The sequence below is a fragment of the Cottoperca gobio genome, chromosome 5 (genome assembly GCF_900634415.1).
Source record: "Cottoperca gobio chromosome 5, fCotGob3.1, whole genome shotgun sequence".
NCBI classification, from domain to species: Eukaryota; Metazoa; Chordata; class Actinopteri; order Perciformes; family Bovichtidae; genus Cottoperca; species Cottoperca gobio.
The window spans coordinates 23,598,417-23,614,298 of NC_041359.1; the positions used below are offsets into that span (position 1 = coordinate 23,598,417).

A 15,882-nucleotide genomic window follows, 5' to 3' on the forward strand; every position below is an offset into this window, starting at 1 on the left:
TGCAGCATGTCATCTCAGGGGTCGGTTCCACTTTACATCACTCTGACTCTGCCTGTGTCAACCTAGCTGCATTTGTCTTTTGATGTCACCACTCTGTTCTCTCACCCTCTGCTTGTCTGTCTTGTCTCCACTCACCCGCTCTCTCTCCTTTTCTCTTTCCCACTCACCCCCTGCATCGTTTCTCTTCCTTCCCCCTTTCCGCTCTCCCTCCTCTTCACCTCCTGTGCAATGCATGACCCTGCTAAGATTCATGGCCCCACACTGAATCCCTTTAAAGAATATGTGCTGTCACCAATGGAAAGACAAATTACAACCAAAACCCATTAACTTTCTCCCAGCATTCCCAACCATGCTATCTCATTTACTGTAAAAGTCTAAAGCCACCTCCTATATCAAATCTTCTAAATTAACGGTCACTGGACTTGAGCTCTTTGTAGATGCAGTCAGATAACCTGCACAAACTATCCTTGCTGCCAAATCTCACTAAATCCTCTACCCATTATGCTCTGCTTGTGGTGCTTATAAGAGGGTCTTGCAATAACTGCACAATGTGTGATTACACTGCAGCAGCATGCTAATGTTGTATTTATATACTGTATATCCCTGGTTGCATGCAGAAATGCAATTTGGTTACAAATTTATGATTTAAGTAAATTATAAAAAAGCCACAAGATTCGTCCACTGTGATGGTTTAAAAAACATCTCTGGAAAGCATCGACACATTTTGTATTTTTTAAACGCTATCAGATTATATATTGATAAATGAATTCAACTGCAGCTCAAAGGACGTATACATTGTGACTGAAAGCATTATCATGTTTCCCGTAGAGAACATTGCAATGAAACTTGATATTCCATTTGGTGATGATTGTAGAAAACGTTCCAATGTTTCATGTTACTCTAAAAAACATGGCTGTACACTGTAAATAACTAGTCCCAAAGGGTAAATGCGGACATTTCTCCCACCACAGAGGTGCATTAGCACTATGGGCTATATGTTACATCGGTTTGTTACAGCTGAGCTCACTTATGTGAGACCAGTAAGCTCAGAGGGAAAGTGGTTGTATTCGTAAAGCGTTCCAGTTGAGGACTGCTGCTCTCTGATCTGTTTTTCTTACTGGTAAGGCATGAGATCACAACATAACGGGAGTCCTTATGAACATGTGATCAGTCCTACTAGGAGGTGCTGTGGAGACGCAAGCTTTTAAGGGAGCAAATGAGGGTCATAGGGCTGGACCCAAATATTGGATTAATCAAGTATTCATGCGTTGGGCAAACTTGGAATTTCTCTTTGAGATTCAAATATAAAAAAGTAAAAAATGTTCACTTCCTCTGATTGGATGGTCAGTTGGCAAAGTGCTGATTGGACATTCAGCTCAAAACTAAATACAGGGTCAACATGTGTGCTTGAAACTTGTAGGTTGTCACTTCAGTGTCACATACACAGAGAGGAAATGTGTGTGTTTGTCTCTCAGACTTTGTGAAACCTCACTGTTGAAGATATTCCAACACAAGTTTTTACACATAAAACAAAATATTTCTACAGCTACAAAACGTTTTTTACACATGTGCAAATGTGTGTACTACATAAAACAGTTTCACACATACACGATACATACGGCTGCAAAACGTTATTGCACATTCGGTACATGCATGCAACTCTTGATGTTTACAAAAGGCTGCTGCAGGCTCAAACTATTAAGGAACCTTATTTGCTCCCATAAACTCTAGGCTCAGACTTGTATTTGTTCAGGAGGTGACAACAAGCCTGAAGGAGTAGTATGTGTATTTATCATATATAGTCAGAGGAAAAGGAATACAGTAGGGGGGTGCGATATGGATTACAGCCAGATCGCACAGATATATCAGCATTGTGTAAATGTTGACATAAACAACAAAACATTGCATTATAGAAATGCCAAAGATAGACAGTTGGCCTTTAATATAGATTCAGTCCTTTATCACTGTATATTTAATATCATTGTAAGTAATTAAAAAGTTTAAAGATACAATCACATTTCTGGTTCTTAAGTAATCCAGTGAATTGAACACCTGACAAATAAAAGTTATTTAATTACATTAGTGCATCCTGTAAATCCAATATTGCCATAAATCAGCTCTTCTTATTGATTGGCAACATTGTCCACATCTTAATGCAACCAGAGATATTACAGACATTTTTAAACGTATTGCAAAATCTTTACAGGCTGACACAAATATTTGCTCCCCCGACACGAGTGTACAGATATCTAGACACTAGTTAGAAATAAAACAAAGCAACCTTCTCGGCTTATTGGGCCGGTAGATTCCATGTTGATCAAGACTTCCGGGACATAATGTGATGGGGAAGATGGGCCATTAAGCATTCTTATGTTCATCTACATGCCACCACTAATGTGTCTGCTGGACTTGATGCATCAAGGAGATAAATCATTAATTTCACAAGGCAAATTACCCGTGGATATTTACAAGGACGTGGAGGTAGCAAACAAGGGAAAAGGTCAGAGTAGTCAGGCAGACGTTGGTGAATGTTTAATATTGTGCCCTTTTAGATTCTGCCAGACTTGCTTCAGATGTGATCAATCTAACTGACCGTGAACATCACGTTTTTTTTTATTGTTGTGGGATTCATTGTCAGTCAAATAATCCCACATCATTTGTTTATTTTTAATTTATTCTTAGCGTTTATGCTTTGTTGTTCTGATGTCCAAACTCGTGTGGCAATGAGGCACATTGTCTATTGCAAAACATCTCAGAAGTTATTCATCATGCATTTACATTGCATCTTCCCTGCATTAATATTGCATCAGATTCTGCAGCCCCCTCTTTCTGAAATGCTATAATGTAGAACTTGTATAATGTAGAAAAGTACAAAATTCGATTTTTCTAAGCAATTCCCCTGTTGTGCAGAGCAATAGAGCAATTCTAATTCACTGTTGCATTAACTGAGTGCATTTAGTGAGATGAAGGACTTCTACCATGGCTACATCTGCAAGTCGTATCAGATTAAATCAAACTACCATTGCTCATAAGCTATGTAAGAACTGAACCATACATTCCCGTCACATGTTTCAAATGCAGCATGAAATAATAAGTTTGCAGAGTCTCCTGAGGCATCATCAAACTTCAGACTGTGTTAATAAAAGTGGAGAATCTATTTTGGGCCTCCCTTACATCAGACCTCGCTTCATTTTGACCTTTATTCTAGCGATCAGTGAGTAATCTCTAAACTGCACCCTGATACAGGCCTGTGAATACTGCTGCATTGTGCTCTGAAACCAATCCAGTAAGAGCAGATTGAGTAAAGACTACAGAACATTTTAACATTCTTGGCCAGGAAGAATCAATCCGCAGCAGTCCACAGGGAAAAACGCTTAGCTTCACATTTTCAAGGTTCTCCTTGTATCTTTATTGCTGCCTATAAACCAGAATAAGATGACAAAGCAGCCGGAGCTGTGAATATGAACAACTACATGAAAGAGACAAGAATCTGCTTGTCAGTCAAGATTTCAGGAGGTGCAAAATTATTATTGTTTCCATGTCCTAAATTAAGGAATCATTACAAACTGGAGTGAAATAGTCATGTTTCCTCTCTCCTGTAGATGCTGCTGCAGTTAGGAAGGCTTTGTTGCACCAGTTCAGATTGATTACTCTTGGCATGCACAATTTATTTGACTTCATTGTCCTCCCACTCTGCTGTTACTGCTTGTGTCAGAGATGTGCATATTCTGTGTGCATGTGTGTATGAACAAGTGTGTACAATGTTGACCCGGTAGTTCCCGTGTAGAAAGACTCATGATACTTTTATTGGCTTATGTAAAGCTATGTGTCAGTATTGAGTATTTTATGCGTAAATACTGTATGCCAGTGTATATTTGCAGACTTTTAGATTACTGCACTGATATACAGTATAATGGATTACTGATTGATTTTCATGTATTGTATTACTGTATGTCCATATTGTGTATTGTCTCTGTGCATGTGTATCGTGTGTTTATTTGTTTGCATGCGTGTGTGTGTGTACGAGTATGGCTGTGTGTGTGTGTGCCTGTGTGTGTGAATGTGTTTATTTGTGTGTGTCTCCTTGCGTTTGTGCACATGTAGGGAGGTAACGTGATGGAGGACCAGGATCTCAGAGACATTGGGATCACTGACCCAGGACACAGAAAGAAAATCCTCCATGCGGCACGCAGCTTGCCCAAGGTACTTAACATCATAACTTAACCTTGGCACTGAGGGAGGACAGTGACTGACAGTGTCTCAGAAACAGGCGGTCAGGTTGTCAGTATGTTTACAGAAATACTGCATAAGAAAAACAATAGATAATACAGTAAAGTGAATTTGGCTTTGTACTCGTGGATGGATACAGTGGTTCCTCAGAGTTGAAATAAAAATGTTTGACCACAGATTATATTAAAATTCACTTATGACTACTAATTGCAATATATTACTAACTATACTAAAGTAGTACCCACAAAATGCATTGAAATAAGGTGAAATAAGTCCTGGCAAAATCAGGAAAGTATGTATAATTTATTCAAAGCCTGCGAATGAGGATGTTAAAAAGACATGCTAACATTTGCTATACAATGCCATTAGTTCTGCAGGTATTTGGTCATGCACCAAAGTATTGGACACATACAAAATGTTTTTATCTGATAATGGAAAGTCAGGGATTGAACTTATCCTCTAGGGACTTTGAATATCTGGAGAACATTTCACAGCAATATATCCAATCTCTCACCGAGTGACATTTCTGTCCCTTAAGCCACACGTCTTAAAACAGCATGTCCAGCTTTAGGTGAGGTAGAATTATCGCCACAACTGGGAAACAAGCATATATATATATATATATATATATATATATATATATATATATATATATACACACACACGCACACTCTGCGTTCCTATTTTAAGTCAATTTTTTCATGGCAAAAGGTTACAGTACTTGTTCCGTTACACGCGTCTTTCACTTCCCTGCAGGTAAAAGCACTGGGCTGTGATGGCAGCACGTCTCTTGTGTCCTGGCTGGACGGCCTCGGCCTGCATGAATATCTGCCCAACTTTCTTTCGAGTGGCTACCGAACACTGGAGTGTGTCAAGAACCTGTGGGAGCTGGAGATAGTCAATGTAAGAAGCCATCTCTTACATTTATCCGGCACAGTTTAGATTTTTATGGGTGAGCAGGAAATTGAGTGACGCGCTGACAAAAACACACACGTGTCGATGGATTTTTATCACAGAATGATCTCCTTCATCACAAGACTATCTGGATTTATGGATCATGTTTGAGGTTAAGAAGCACTTTCAAATGCAATGCTGAAATAATAGATAAGTGCCGGATGATTGAAGCATTTGCATAAAACTTTAGCAGAAACGTTTTCAGTATCACTGAGTAATTAGTAGATAACTCACCGATAAAATGTAAATTAAGGAGCAATATGGTGACTGATGACAGGGAAATGTATAATTTTGTTTAATCTTTATGGAAGTCATGTAGCATTTTATGATAATTTGGAATTACAAAGGAGGACTCGTGTCTTTTTGGGTTAAAAGCTGTGGAGGTTGTAGAAAAACACGTGTACCAATTTGGTTACAACGTGTGAGCAGGTGTCTCTGTTTGTGCGTGCGTGTGTGTTTGTTTAGACAACAGCACTGGGTTCCCAAGATGCATCTGAAGGCTTGCAAATTGATTAATGGGATATGATAGAAAAATAAACCTTTAAATTTCTTCTTCTCGACTTTTTTCTCTAATCTTTAATCTATCGTGAAATGCTGGCTTGGTAATAACCAATCATGTAGAAATGAAATTGTTTATGTCATGACAGGCAACCAGAGGATGTGATGTGGTTGATAAGCTCACGGTTTAAGATAAGCTTGTTTACAGCGATCATATTATTTCCCACTTCTCGCTGCATTTCAAAGCGTGTTGTGATGAACACAAAGACAATGCTGGCAAAACAGCAGAGACCAGCAACAGCTGCAGCATCAGCAGCAGCAGCAGCCAAATATAAAGTATATGCAGTGTGTGAGGGATGGTGTCCAGCAGACTGCGATGGCGATGCAGTGCAGAAAGATGGGTGTGAGAGCGGAGCACATTACTCTGTGTGCAGAGCTGCCTGTGAGCATCTTCACAGGACTCGCTTTCCCCATTACGTTTCTGGCATCCTCTTCAGCATCTTAGTATCAACCATCAAATGTGATTTACGAGCTGGTTTACATTCCCAGATAATCCCAAGGCTCTTTATTACTATTTCAATTTCCTCTTATTTCACACACCTCGTGCATTCTAGTCTCTCTGGGATTCTGTACATGAGAAGAAGGAAATCCAGCCGACAGACCAGTCGCCTCATCTGCCTCCGACTCTCACTGAATAAATAATTGAAGCCTTCAGACAAAGAGTCACACGAGCCTGAAATATTTTGTACCGGCACCATAATTGCCAATGTAACATTCATCACTCGACATCCACCTTTACTGGATGAGCATGAATGTTAATAGCCAATTATGCAAATATACAAAATTAAGGTAATGAGTTTTGACTACATAAAATTAACCTATGGTTCCTCCTCTGAGGGTTTTAGCCACACACGTGGATACGGCAGAGATACTGCGGATAGACACGTTGTCAGGTGAACTTGCAGTGTTGGAAAAACTTTAAACTAAAAACACATTTAAATTGTGGAAAGTAAGTGGATCTGTGTGATACAGTTGTTTGTCTGTTACTTGTTATCGTTCCCTAAATCGCCAGATTTCTTCTCTGTTATTTAAGCCCCATGTCCAAAAATGGATCGTGAATTATAGAGTGTCCCAGGAAGGAGATAGTGCTGTACTTTAAGCTTACGGCGTAACAGATTGAGGCTGAATTATTGACGAGAGTCATTTCTGTTTGCCTGTGGATGCCTGCCTGTGACGGTTGCATGCCACTAACTCTGTGCCGGTGTATTTTGGATATATCTCTATTAGCTTAGTCTAAATATATTCTTGTGTTTGCGATTCTTGATGTGACACTGGGAAGTCTATCTTATATTGTGCTATAATGATGTCCTCTCTAGGTTATTAAGATCGGTGCCCTGGGCCACAGGAAGAGGATCATTGCCTCTCTAGCAGAGAGACCCTATGAAGAGGCTCCGACAAAGTCCCGACGTCTGTCCCCAATTATGGTAAGAAAAAGGATGTTCCCGTACATCAAAACTGCATTCTCAATTACGTTTTGAGGGTCTGGATTACGGTCGCAGTTGTAGCAAAACAAAACCACTTAGTTGGGTTTAGTAAAACATCAGGGCTTTGGCTGAAAATAAGTATGTTTGTCACGTTATTGAAGTTACGGCCGTACATTTCAAATAAGTGAACGTTGAATTTTGGTTTCACCCGGGACACGAACAGCGGTCTCCTACATGAAAGTTATTTTGTTTGTTTGACCCTTTCACCCACCTCGACATCCTTCCACATTCCATGATTACAAACGTATCCGTGAAACGTCAAAAGCAAACCGTGATAAAATAAGTTTTCTCGTTACACGGGAACGTCATTTCTTTCAGGAGACCAGGCTGAGAAATACACTTTCCATCTGTCTTCATTTCTAGCTCTTCATTATGTGGCACTGACTTCACTTTGCTCTACAATCCACTAAAACACAGCACACTCTAAAACTGTGTTGTTGTTTTATCTATAGCGCCGTACGGCACCAAGAGTGTGAATCAGACTGCAGATTGTTAGTGCTGCTATTTAACCATCGAAGTGCAGAAACACAGTCAACGCTAATTTGTTTAAAAGATTGGGTGTGCTCAATATGCCCAATTAGACGGGCTGTACTTAGTGTCAGTGATGTCTATAAAAGATAGCGAATGCTTTATTGTTTGAGAGGGGTTAACGTTTGATTTGTTGTTACACAGAGATGGATGATTACAGGCTGTTACTCTTCTTATTGAACAACAATCAAAAATGGAGCTTAGGATGGAAGTTAAGCAACATTTCAGACGAGCTTTATTTCTCTGCCAACATCATTTTGTGAGAAAATGGAACCTTTTTTTTTAATTAGCGGATATCTAATTTTGGAATGAGATTCTTCAATATCATTATGTTCACAACTCAGGGCTGATTTCCCAGGCAGATTAAACCGGGCTAAAAAAGAATTGAGACTCTCCACGGAAGAGGCTCTTTTGTCGAGGACTAAGCTTGGATGTAGATCAGGAAAAACCAGCCCGTGTAGACGGTGCTGTCATATTGTGTGTGTGTGTGTGTGATGTGTGCTTGTACTCTTTTGTGTGGCAGTTCCATGACCTCCTGTCCCAGACCACGTCTCCCCTCAGTCAGATGGACCCCTACACCAGTCGCTCCATGGACATGCTCCTGCCTTTGACTGAGTCGGACAGAAGGCGGAGAGCAGTTGACCAAGACTGTAGCGTTTCTCTGCGTTCGTACAGTGAGAGGCCGCGCTCTGTAGTGAGTTTCACCTTATTTCACTTTTTATTTGTCTTCTGGGAAAAGCTTCCAAACATGTTTCTCAGCGAGCGATTAGCTGAATAATAGACGAGGATGATGTACAAAGTTAGACGCGTCAGAGTGTCGCGTCACACGTTGTTGCCGGAGTTGTAGTCACGTTTCGATTTTTCAGAAGATTTATTATATTATACTTTGTTGCCAGTTTGTTCGGTGCAGCCAGCTAACCTAACGCAGTCTAATCCAACAACAGCGTTGATTCAACTGTGTTTGTGGTGCTGCTGAACTGTTTTACATTATAGAGAGAGGAGTGTCCGTTAGTTAGCCTACCCTCATTGATATAAATAGGGTGGACAAAATAATGGAAACAGCTGTCTAGGGCTGCAACTAACCATTGTTTTCATAACCGATTAATCGTTTGGTGTATAAAATGTCCATCCCAAGTCCAAGGTGACGTCTTTAAAATGTCTTTATCAATCCAAAACCAAACGATATTCAGTTAAATACGATATTGATGAATCAATTATCAAAATAGTGGCCGATTATTTTTCTGTCCAACGACCAAACCATTCGTCAATTTATCGTTGCAGCTCTACGCTTGTTATTACAACACAATACAATTGAACAGCACCACAAACTGCTGCCTCCACAATAACAATACAGTTCAATCAACACCTCTTTTAAACCGTTTAAACAAAACATTATAACTTTTGGATAAAGATTTGCAAAGAATCATTCATTTGGATGAATATGATTTCTTGGGTTTCTACTAAACAAATGTTATCTGCTAAAGGTCAAACTACAACACATGCACAAACAGTCAAGCTTGCGTGCCTCATTTCTGACTCACTGAGGTCGAAGAGAAAACACAGATAGCGTCTTCAGACGAGGGAACTGTTGAACGACTGCACCACTCGGGATCCCTTATATTTAAAAAGCCAATACTTATCATTTTCCTAAATGCTTAGTGGATTTTTTTCACTCGATATTTTACTCTGACAGGTGTTTTATGGAAGAGCTGAGCCCAGCCATGTGCCTGAATATTTATGAGCATACCAACAGATCAAACAGGACTCCTATTAAAGTGCTGACCAAGCAGTTCCCTTCACACCAATATTCCAGAAGTCGAATATGCATGAAATACAGCGTGTTACCTCCTAATGTATCCCGGCACTCAAAGCTCCACTGCCCTTAAAGAAGAAGTATTTCATTTAAGTTCATGTCACACATGATAGTTTTGTTTCCCAACCAATGATTTTGCATCTCTGCAGGAAAGACAGAGTGAACGACACAAAGACTCTCGTTTGAACCTCCGGCCGCCGAGCCAGTCTGCTACCTACGCCACGGTGTCCACCTGGCATCACCAGCCTGAGAAGCTCATCCTGGACTCCTGCGGGTACGAGGCAACCGTAAGTCCCTTTTTTACTGAGGCAGAAACACTGTTTTTATATACATTATAGATGATAGGGATGTTTAATTTAATGTACCGCGTCCTGTAGTTTGTAGTTGACATGTAGCGCGTGTTTTGATTCTCTCCCAGTACCTAGGATCAATGATAATCAAGGATCTACGAGGGATCGAGTCCACGCAAGAAGCCTGTGCTAAAATTAGGGTAAGTAGACAGACATGGAATGACAAGGTAACAGAAGGAAATACAGCTGACGATTACTTTTCCCCGTCTGAACACTTCCTAATTAATATTCCTGTTGTTACATTTACTCAAACACGGCTCCGCTCATACAGACAAACAGACTCAGTGCTTGAACCGTTTCGTTGTCGTATAGTTACTCACTTTTTTTCATTGTGTCCATTGCAGAAATCAAAGGATTCAAGAAAGGGTCCAGTTGTCATACTGTCCATCACATATAGAGGGGTGAAGTTCATTGATGCAGCCACAAAGGTATGTCAGTGTGTCTCTGAGTATATTCATCTGTCCACACTCTCAGTCTCCATTGATTTCCAGTACGTACTCACGTCCTTCCTTTTTCTCCGTCAGACTATAGTAGCAGAGCATGAGATCAGGAACATTTCGTGCGCCGCCCAAGACCCAGATGACCTCTGCACTTTTGCTTACATTACCAAGGATCTGAAGAGTGGACACCACTTCTGTCACGTCTTCAGCACCGTGGAAGTGGTGAGTAATAAAACTCCATCCTGTTAAAGTACGAATAATATATATAAGTATCACTAAATGTAAGCAGATCCATCAAGAAAAACCCTTAACTCTTTATATATCATCAATAATAAAAGACAAAACAAAGTGTCCTTTGTGGGATATCCGGTGTCCCGCAGGTAAAACTGCGTGCAGCAGCCTGTGGACATCATTCCCTTGATTGATTCATCGAACGGCCTTGATTGAAGTTCCTCTCCCGCTGTGCGTGGCAGTTTTATGTACAGGCACAGATGATGTTGCGATTTGTGTCTCCGCTTCTGTAAAGGTCGAAGAACACCTTTTAGTCTTTGGCAGAAGGACGACTGTGGAGCGTCAGATTACTGAATCGTAATGATCAAAGTTTTCCACAATTTTTGGATCCTCACTCTTTTGTGTTCAACACGACGGCCATGACGCTGCTTTTTAGCTGTTTCTCTGAAAATGTGCACGACATTCAAACAAGAGCTAACGGATAATTGTACAATGTTATATTCCAAACAATGTGAAGAGCAGCAACTCTAAACAAATATTCAAACAGAGTAACAACTCATGAAAAATACACTTACGGTAGATTTTGATCATCTGAGCTAGTCACGTCTGTGAAAGTGTTGGGGCGTTTACTAAAGGTCAAGAACAAGATGACTGACATGTGCAAATATCCATTTAATGGACACATCCACATGAATGGACGACACTGAGGTTCCTCCTCTGAGACACTATTTGCCAGCCATTTCTTCAGAGCCTGCTTCATTGAGTTTCAGAGACACTAGAAGTTTATTGGGTTCAATTACAGCCGTGCATAAAAAGGTGTTCTTGCCCATTGAACTGTTGAATCTAAAGAGGATAAGTTAGTTGAGCTGCGTCTCGTTGCATTGTCTCTAAAGTATGTCCGCAGGTTAATGTGAATTCAGTTCAAATCTGCTTTAAAACAAAAAGGCAAATGACGTGTAGGTCTCGTTTTGTGTCACACAACAGCAGCTGAAATGCTCGCTGTTTAGCTTTTAGTTTGTTTATGATCCAGACTTTACTTATGTTCAGCGTCTCCCTGATTTCAACACGTTTTGTTCCATCCACACAGACGCAGACATACGAGATAATCCTAACACTGGGACAGGCGTTTGAGGTGGCCTATCAGATGGCGATGCAGTCGAGAGCGAGACACTACGTCCCACCTACATCTCTGACCTCAGAGGTCGTAGAGACCAAAACCAGCCGTCCCGTATCTCAGTCGTGGAGCAGCATGCGGAGATCAGCAGTGAGTACCACCCGACAACTCTTCAAGAAAACACGTTGAACGCTTGTTATCTGTGAGCGTGTGTGAGTGTTGTTAACGGGACAGAGGAGGGAGGAGAAACAAGGCGTTGTACTATCATATTTCAGAAAAGGTACACAGACTTCGTGACCGATTTTTTTCCCCCCACGTCACTGAATCCCCAACGGGCCACCAAGAAGATTTGCTGTGTGTGCTAGAAAGTGATGAGTCATAGCTTTGCTGCCAATTTCATCCCGCCCACCCCTCAACTCTGAGTCACTCAGATCAGGCGAGATGGGTTTTTTTTTTTGTGCATATGCGAAACATGATGAATGAAGATTTTTATTTAATGCTGACAGGCGGGTATATGATTTCCTCTGGGACTTTTCTGAGGGCTCTGGCTCGCTGGTTGGTCCCATCCGCTGCTTCTTCTCTATTGATCGAGTGTGTTGCGTAAATGTTCGTGTATACCCCGAGCTACGCATTGATGCATTGACCTCTCAGGCTGCATATAATGAGCACTCGGTGATCACTGTCACCTGAGAGAGCTGCACAGCCGGGAGCACGCACACTGCGAGACCACATGCTCATGCAGGGACACAAATCACTTTGTTTTACTACCTGCCTGTAAGGATAAAATATGGAGTAATCACAGATCTGCATAATGAGTCTGGCTGGTTGTTTAAGTTTTAAATGAGAGGGGGGGGGGGGGGGGGGACTCCTATCTGCTGCAATTTGTTTTAATGTTTTTTTTATGGCTATGTGAAGGCTTTCAAGTCAAATGTTGGTTTGAACAAACTGACAGCCGCACATTAATTTAAAGTCTTTCCCATGGAGAGATTGACAGCCACTGTTGCGTCACATGGCACATATGTCATTTATAATGATTGTCGGACTGTAAAAATGACCAGCGCACAGAATAAAAAGTCTTCGCCTGGATATCTGTTGGCTACACCAGAAGCAAACTTGCTCCTAGAATGGCGAAGGCATGACGCGCCCTTCTTTGCCTCTGATTGGCTAGTTCTTGTTGCCTTCATTGGTTTGGTTGGTTAGGTTTAGGCATGAGGAGTAAGATTGGCTAGTGTAAGAATATTATGGTAAGCCAATCCGAGGCAGAGTAGGGGCGGTTCATGCCTTCGCCATCTTCAAAGAAACCTCATTTGCACACAGGAACCAAAATATTGGAGCCGAGAAGCTTACGATAGCCGATGGGACCAGCGGGAGTCCAGTTATTTGTAAAAGAAACTGGAAGCTTTGCATCAAAAGGTGTGCAGATTAAAACAGGAAATAGGAAGTGCACAATAATGCCTATAACAAGCTGGAATCAAAGCTTCAAACAATAGAAATAAGAGGTTAGTTTAAGGTTAGCACTAATAGGATTGGGTCAGGGAATACCAGATGAACATGCCTAATGTAACCACTGATTAGTCTGCAGAGCGCCCAAAGAAAGATATTTACCATTGTGGTTCCATAATGACCGTCGAGGGTCACTAACACTTTTACTACATTGGAAAACAAATTCAAAATCAAAAAGTATTTGATGAACATAATGTTAGTCATTAACGAGATTAACACCGGACTACACTCTGTGGAAAAATCCTGCAAAGCGGGACAGACCTGCTCTACGTAAAAAGAAACGGTTTCTATTCTAAGAACACAGGAAGTCAAATTAATTTCATGAATACTTTCCCTTCATTAGCGCTGAACAGGTGATGAACTGCTTCCTTCTTTGACCCTTCGGTGCATTCAAATGCTCTGTCCCTCTATACTCTCGTTTTTTTTAACATGTCTTTGTTCTTGTCTTCTTGGTCCTCCTGCCTCCCAGGGTGCCCCTCCGCTCGAATGCCGCTGCTGTCACTGTCACACGTGTACTACCCACCGTCCTTCCTTCCTCCCGTTGCACTCCGTTAGCCCTGGAGTCCAGGTCCTTCTCTTTCCTTTCCTCTATTCAACCTGTAATCACCACACACATCTGCTTACACACCGACCCCTCCCCTCTTTGGTTTTTGTTGTTGTCGGGGTGCCGCAGCGCACTTTGTCTACTTGTTTTGTGGTTCTTAATATTCCAACCATAAACGTTCTCCTCATCCCTTTACTTTCCCATCTCTCATCTTCATGGTACATTTCAGGGTTTAAGATGTAATGTGGCTAAGAGAGGGTTTCTTGATTACCTTCTTTAAGCTTCGGAGGATTGTTGTTGTGTCAGTGAGGGTTTTAAACAAAATGGTGGACGTTGTCTCTGTTGGATGGTTTTCAGCTCCCTTTCTTCACTTATGTATATCTATCTTTAAGACATGTTGTCCTTCATATGCAGGGAACTTTTACATTTCAAACGTCTTTCTTGATATTTTTTACCATTTCAAATTCACATCTAGCTCCAAGTAAATGAGTTTTAATCAGCATGTGTATTTTGACTGCTTATATTATGACTCCTGTTTGTACGAGCCGCTGGTGTAGAGCACATGTTGCTTTTGAACTACTAATCAGCATATCTTTTAACTCCCGGAGGGTCGTAGCTTTGGTTTGCTGCTGACAGAGGCTGAGTGTGTTTCCTGTCAGACATCCTCCATGTTGTGGATTGAGCCCTGAGTGTCTGTGATCATAACATGATCACTGGACTGTACCTCTAATCCACATGCACGTGTGTGAGCCGAGGACTTGTCAGTCAGTGTGACGCAATGGCCTCCACTGCCGCCCGTCTCACGCCCTCCTCTCGTCCCTCCTCCCTCCCTCCCCCCGGCAGATCGACCCCCTGGAGATGGACGCAGACATGCACTCCCTGGGCAGCAGCACCTGGCTCTTGGACCAGCGGGACTCCCACAGGCGCCCCGTCAGCACCAAGTACGAGACCACCATATTCTGAGGCCGGATCCCTACAGCCGCCCCTCTGCACCCCCTCGTACTTTCCTCTCCCCCTGCATCCGGTTCTTTATTTAACTCTCTCTCACACACACATTTATACATGCGAGCCCCGTGCCTTCTCACTGTGATGGTATAGCATCCCTCAGGGCGGCCTACTCCTGCACCCTCCTTTGCCCTGCCCAGCGACCCACACCAACCTCTTTTTACCTGCCATGACAAACACTCCTGCGGCTCTCCCGTGCCTCCCCAACACCCCCTGGCAGCCTCCCTCGCCTGTTGCTGCTGCAGCCAATGGCGGAGCCCTGGAACGGATGATCCTGGACCGATCTCATTTTACAGTGGCCCTGCTCTCTCAACCAAACTGCCTCTTCCTCCTCATCCTCCTCCTCCTGACAACTTGCATCTGCCTTCAAATCCCCGATAGCTCCCAGAGGTTGCATCTTTATTGTTCTTCTTCTTCTTTTAAGCCATTTTTAACATTTATTTTCTCTGCAGGCAAAATGAGCATGTTACTTATTGTATTATTTGCTTTGTATCTAGACTCCACTCAGCTTAAGTTTAATTTCCAGAAAGGTTAAGTTTATAACATTGGGTAAACTTGTGTGTAATACCAAAATGGCCAGTATGTCAAACTGTTAAAAGAAAAGTTCAATATTATGGCAAACGCACTTATTAGTTTTCTTGCCGAGAGTTAGATCTGTACAGTCGATATGAAGCGACAACCAGCCGGCTAATCTAGTTTAGCATAAAGACTGGAGACAGCTAACTAAATCTGTCCGAATGTAGGTCGTTGTAAGTATTAACAAATATGTGCCTGCAACTGACATTTTTAAATTTCCCTTGGTGATTATACGCGCTTGTCTAAACGCAAATCTGAAGAAACTTTCACATCGGTCAAACCGTTATCTTAGTGATATACCGAATACTTGATTGTTCCTAGTTCTTGTCATACTATATTTAAGTCTTTGGGCTCATGGGACTGCTGTGTTTTTCTATATACGTACGTATTTGGTATCCGTGAACTCATAACAAGTCAAAGATATGCAGCGAATCAAATATTCGTTTCATATGGAAGACGTTAGCGACCAGTCTTTGTGCTAACTCAAGTTAGCCGGCTGCTGGCAGTCGCTTCACTGTACGGACGCGTGAGTGACATCACGGGTCTAACTCT

General features: G+C 41.8%; 1 protein-coding gene across 7 annotated transcripts in view; it reads left to right on the forward strand.

Annotated features, from left to right (window-relative positions):
* anks1ab (ankyrin repeat and sterile alpha motif domain containing 1Ab) overlaps positions 1-15,882 on the forward strand; it is a 39,383-nt gene that overhangs the window by 19,453 nt on the left and 4,048 nt on the right. For 2 of the 7 annotated variants that reach the window (XM_029432558.1, XM_029432559.1), the window contains exons 4-12: positions 4,105-4,203; positions 4,987-5,133; positions 7,059-7,166; positions 8,278-8,448; positions 9,717-9,854; positions 9,986-10,057; positions 10,262-10,345; positions 10,442-10,579; positions 11,676-11,852. In XM_029432558.1, coding sequence (XP_029288418.1) covers positions 4,105-4,203; positions 4,987-5,133; positions 7,059-7,166; positions 8,278-8,448; positions 9,717-9,854; positions 9,986-10,057; positions 10,262-10,345; positions 10,442-10,579; positions 11,676-11,852 — 1,134 coding nt within the window. Of the gene's footprint in view, positions 1-4,104; positions 4,204-4,986; positions 5,134-7,058; positions 7,167-8,277; positions 8,449-9,716; positions 9,855-9,985; positions 10,058-10,261; positions 10,346-10,441; positions 10,580-11,675; positions 11,853-13,657; positions 13,774-14,592; positions 15,145-15,882 lie in introns of all 7 variants that reach the window. The other 5 variants (XM_029432552.1, XM_029432553.1, XM_029432554.1 and 2 more) reach the window with 5 other exon arrangements.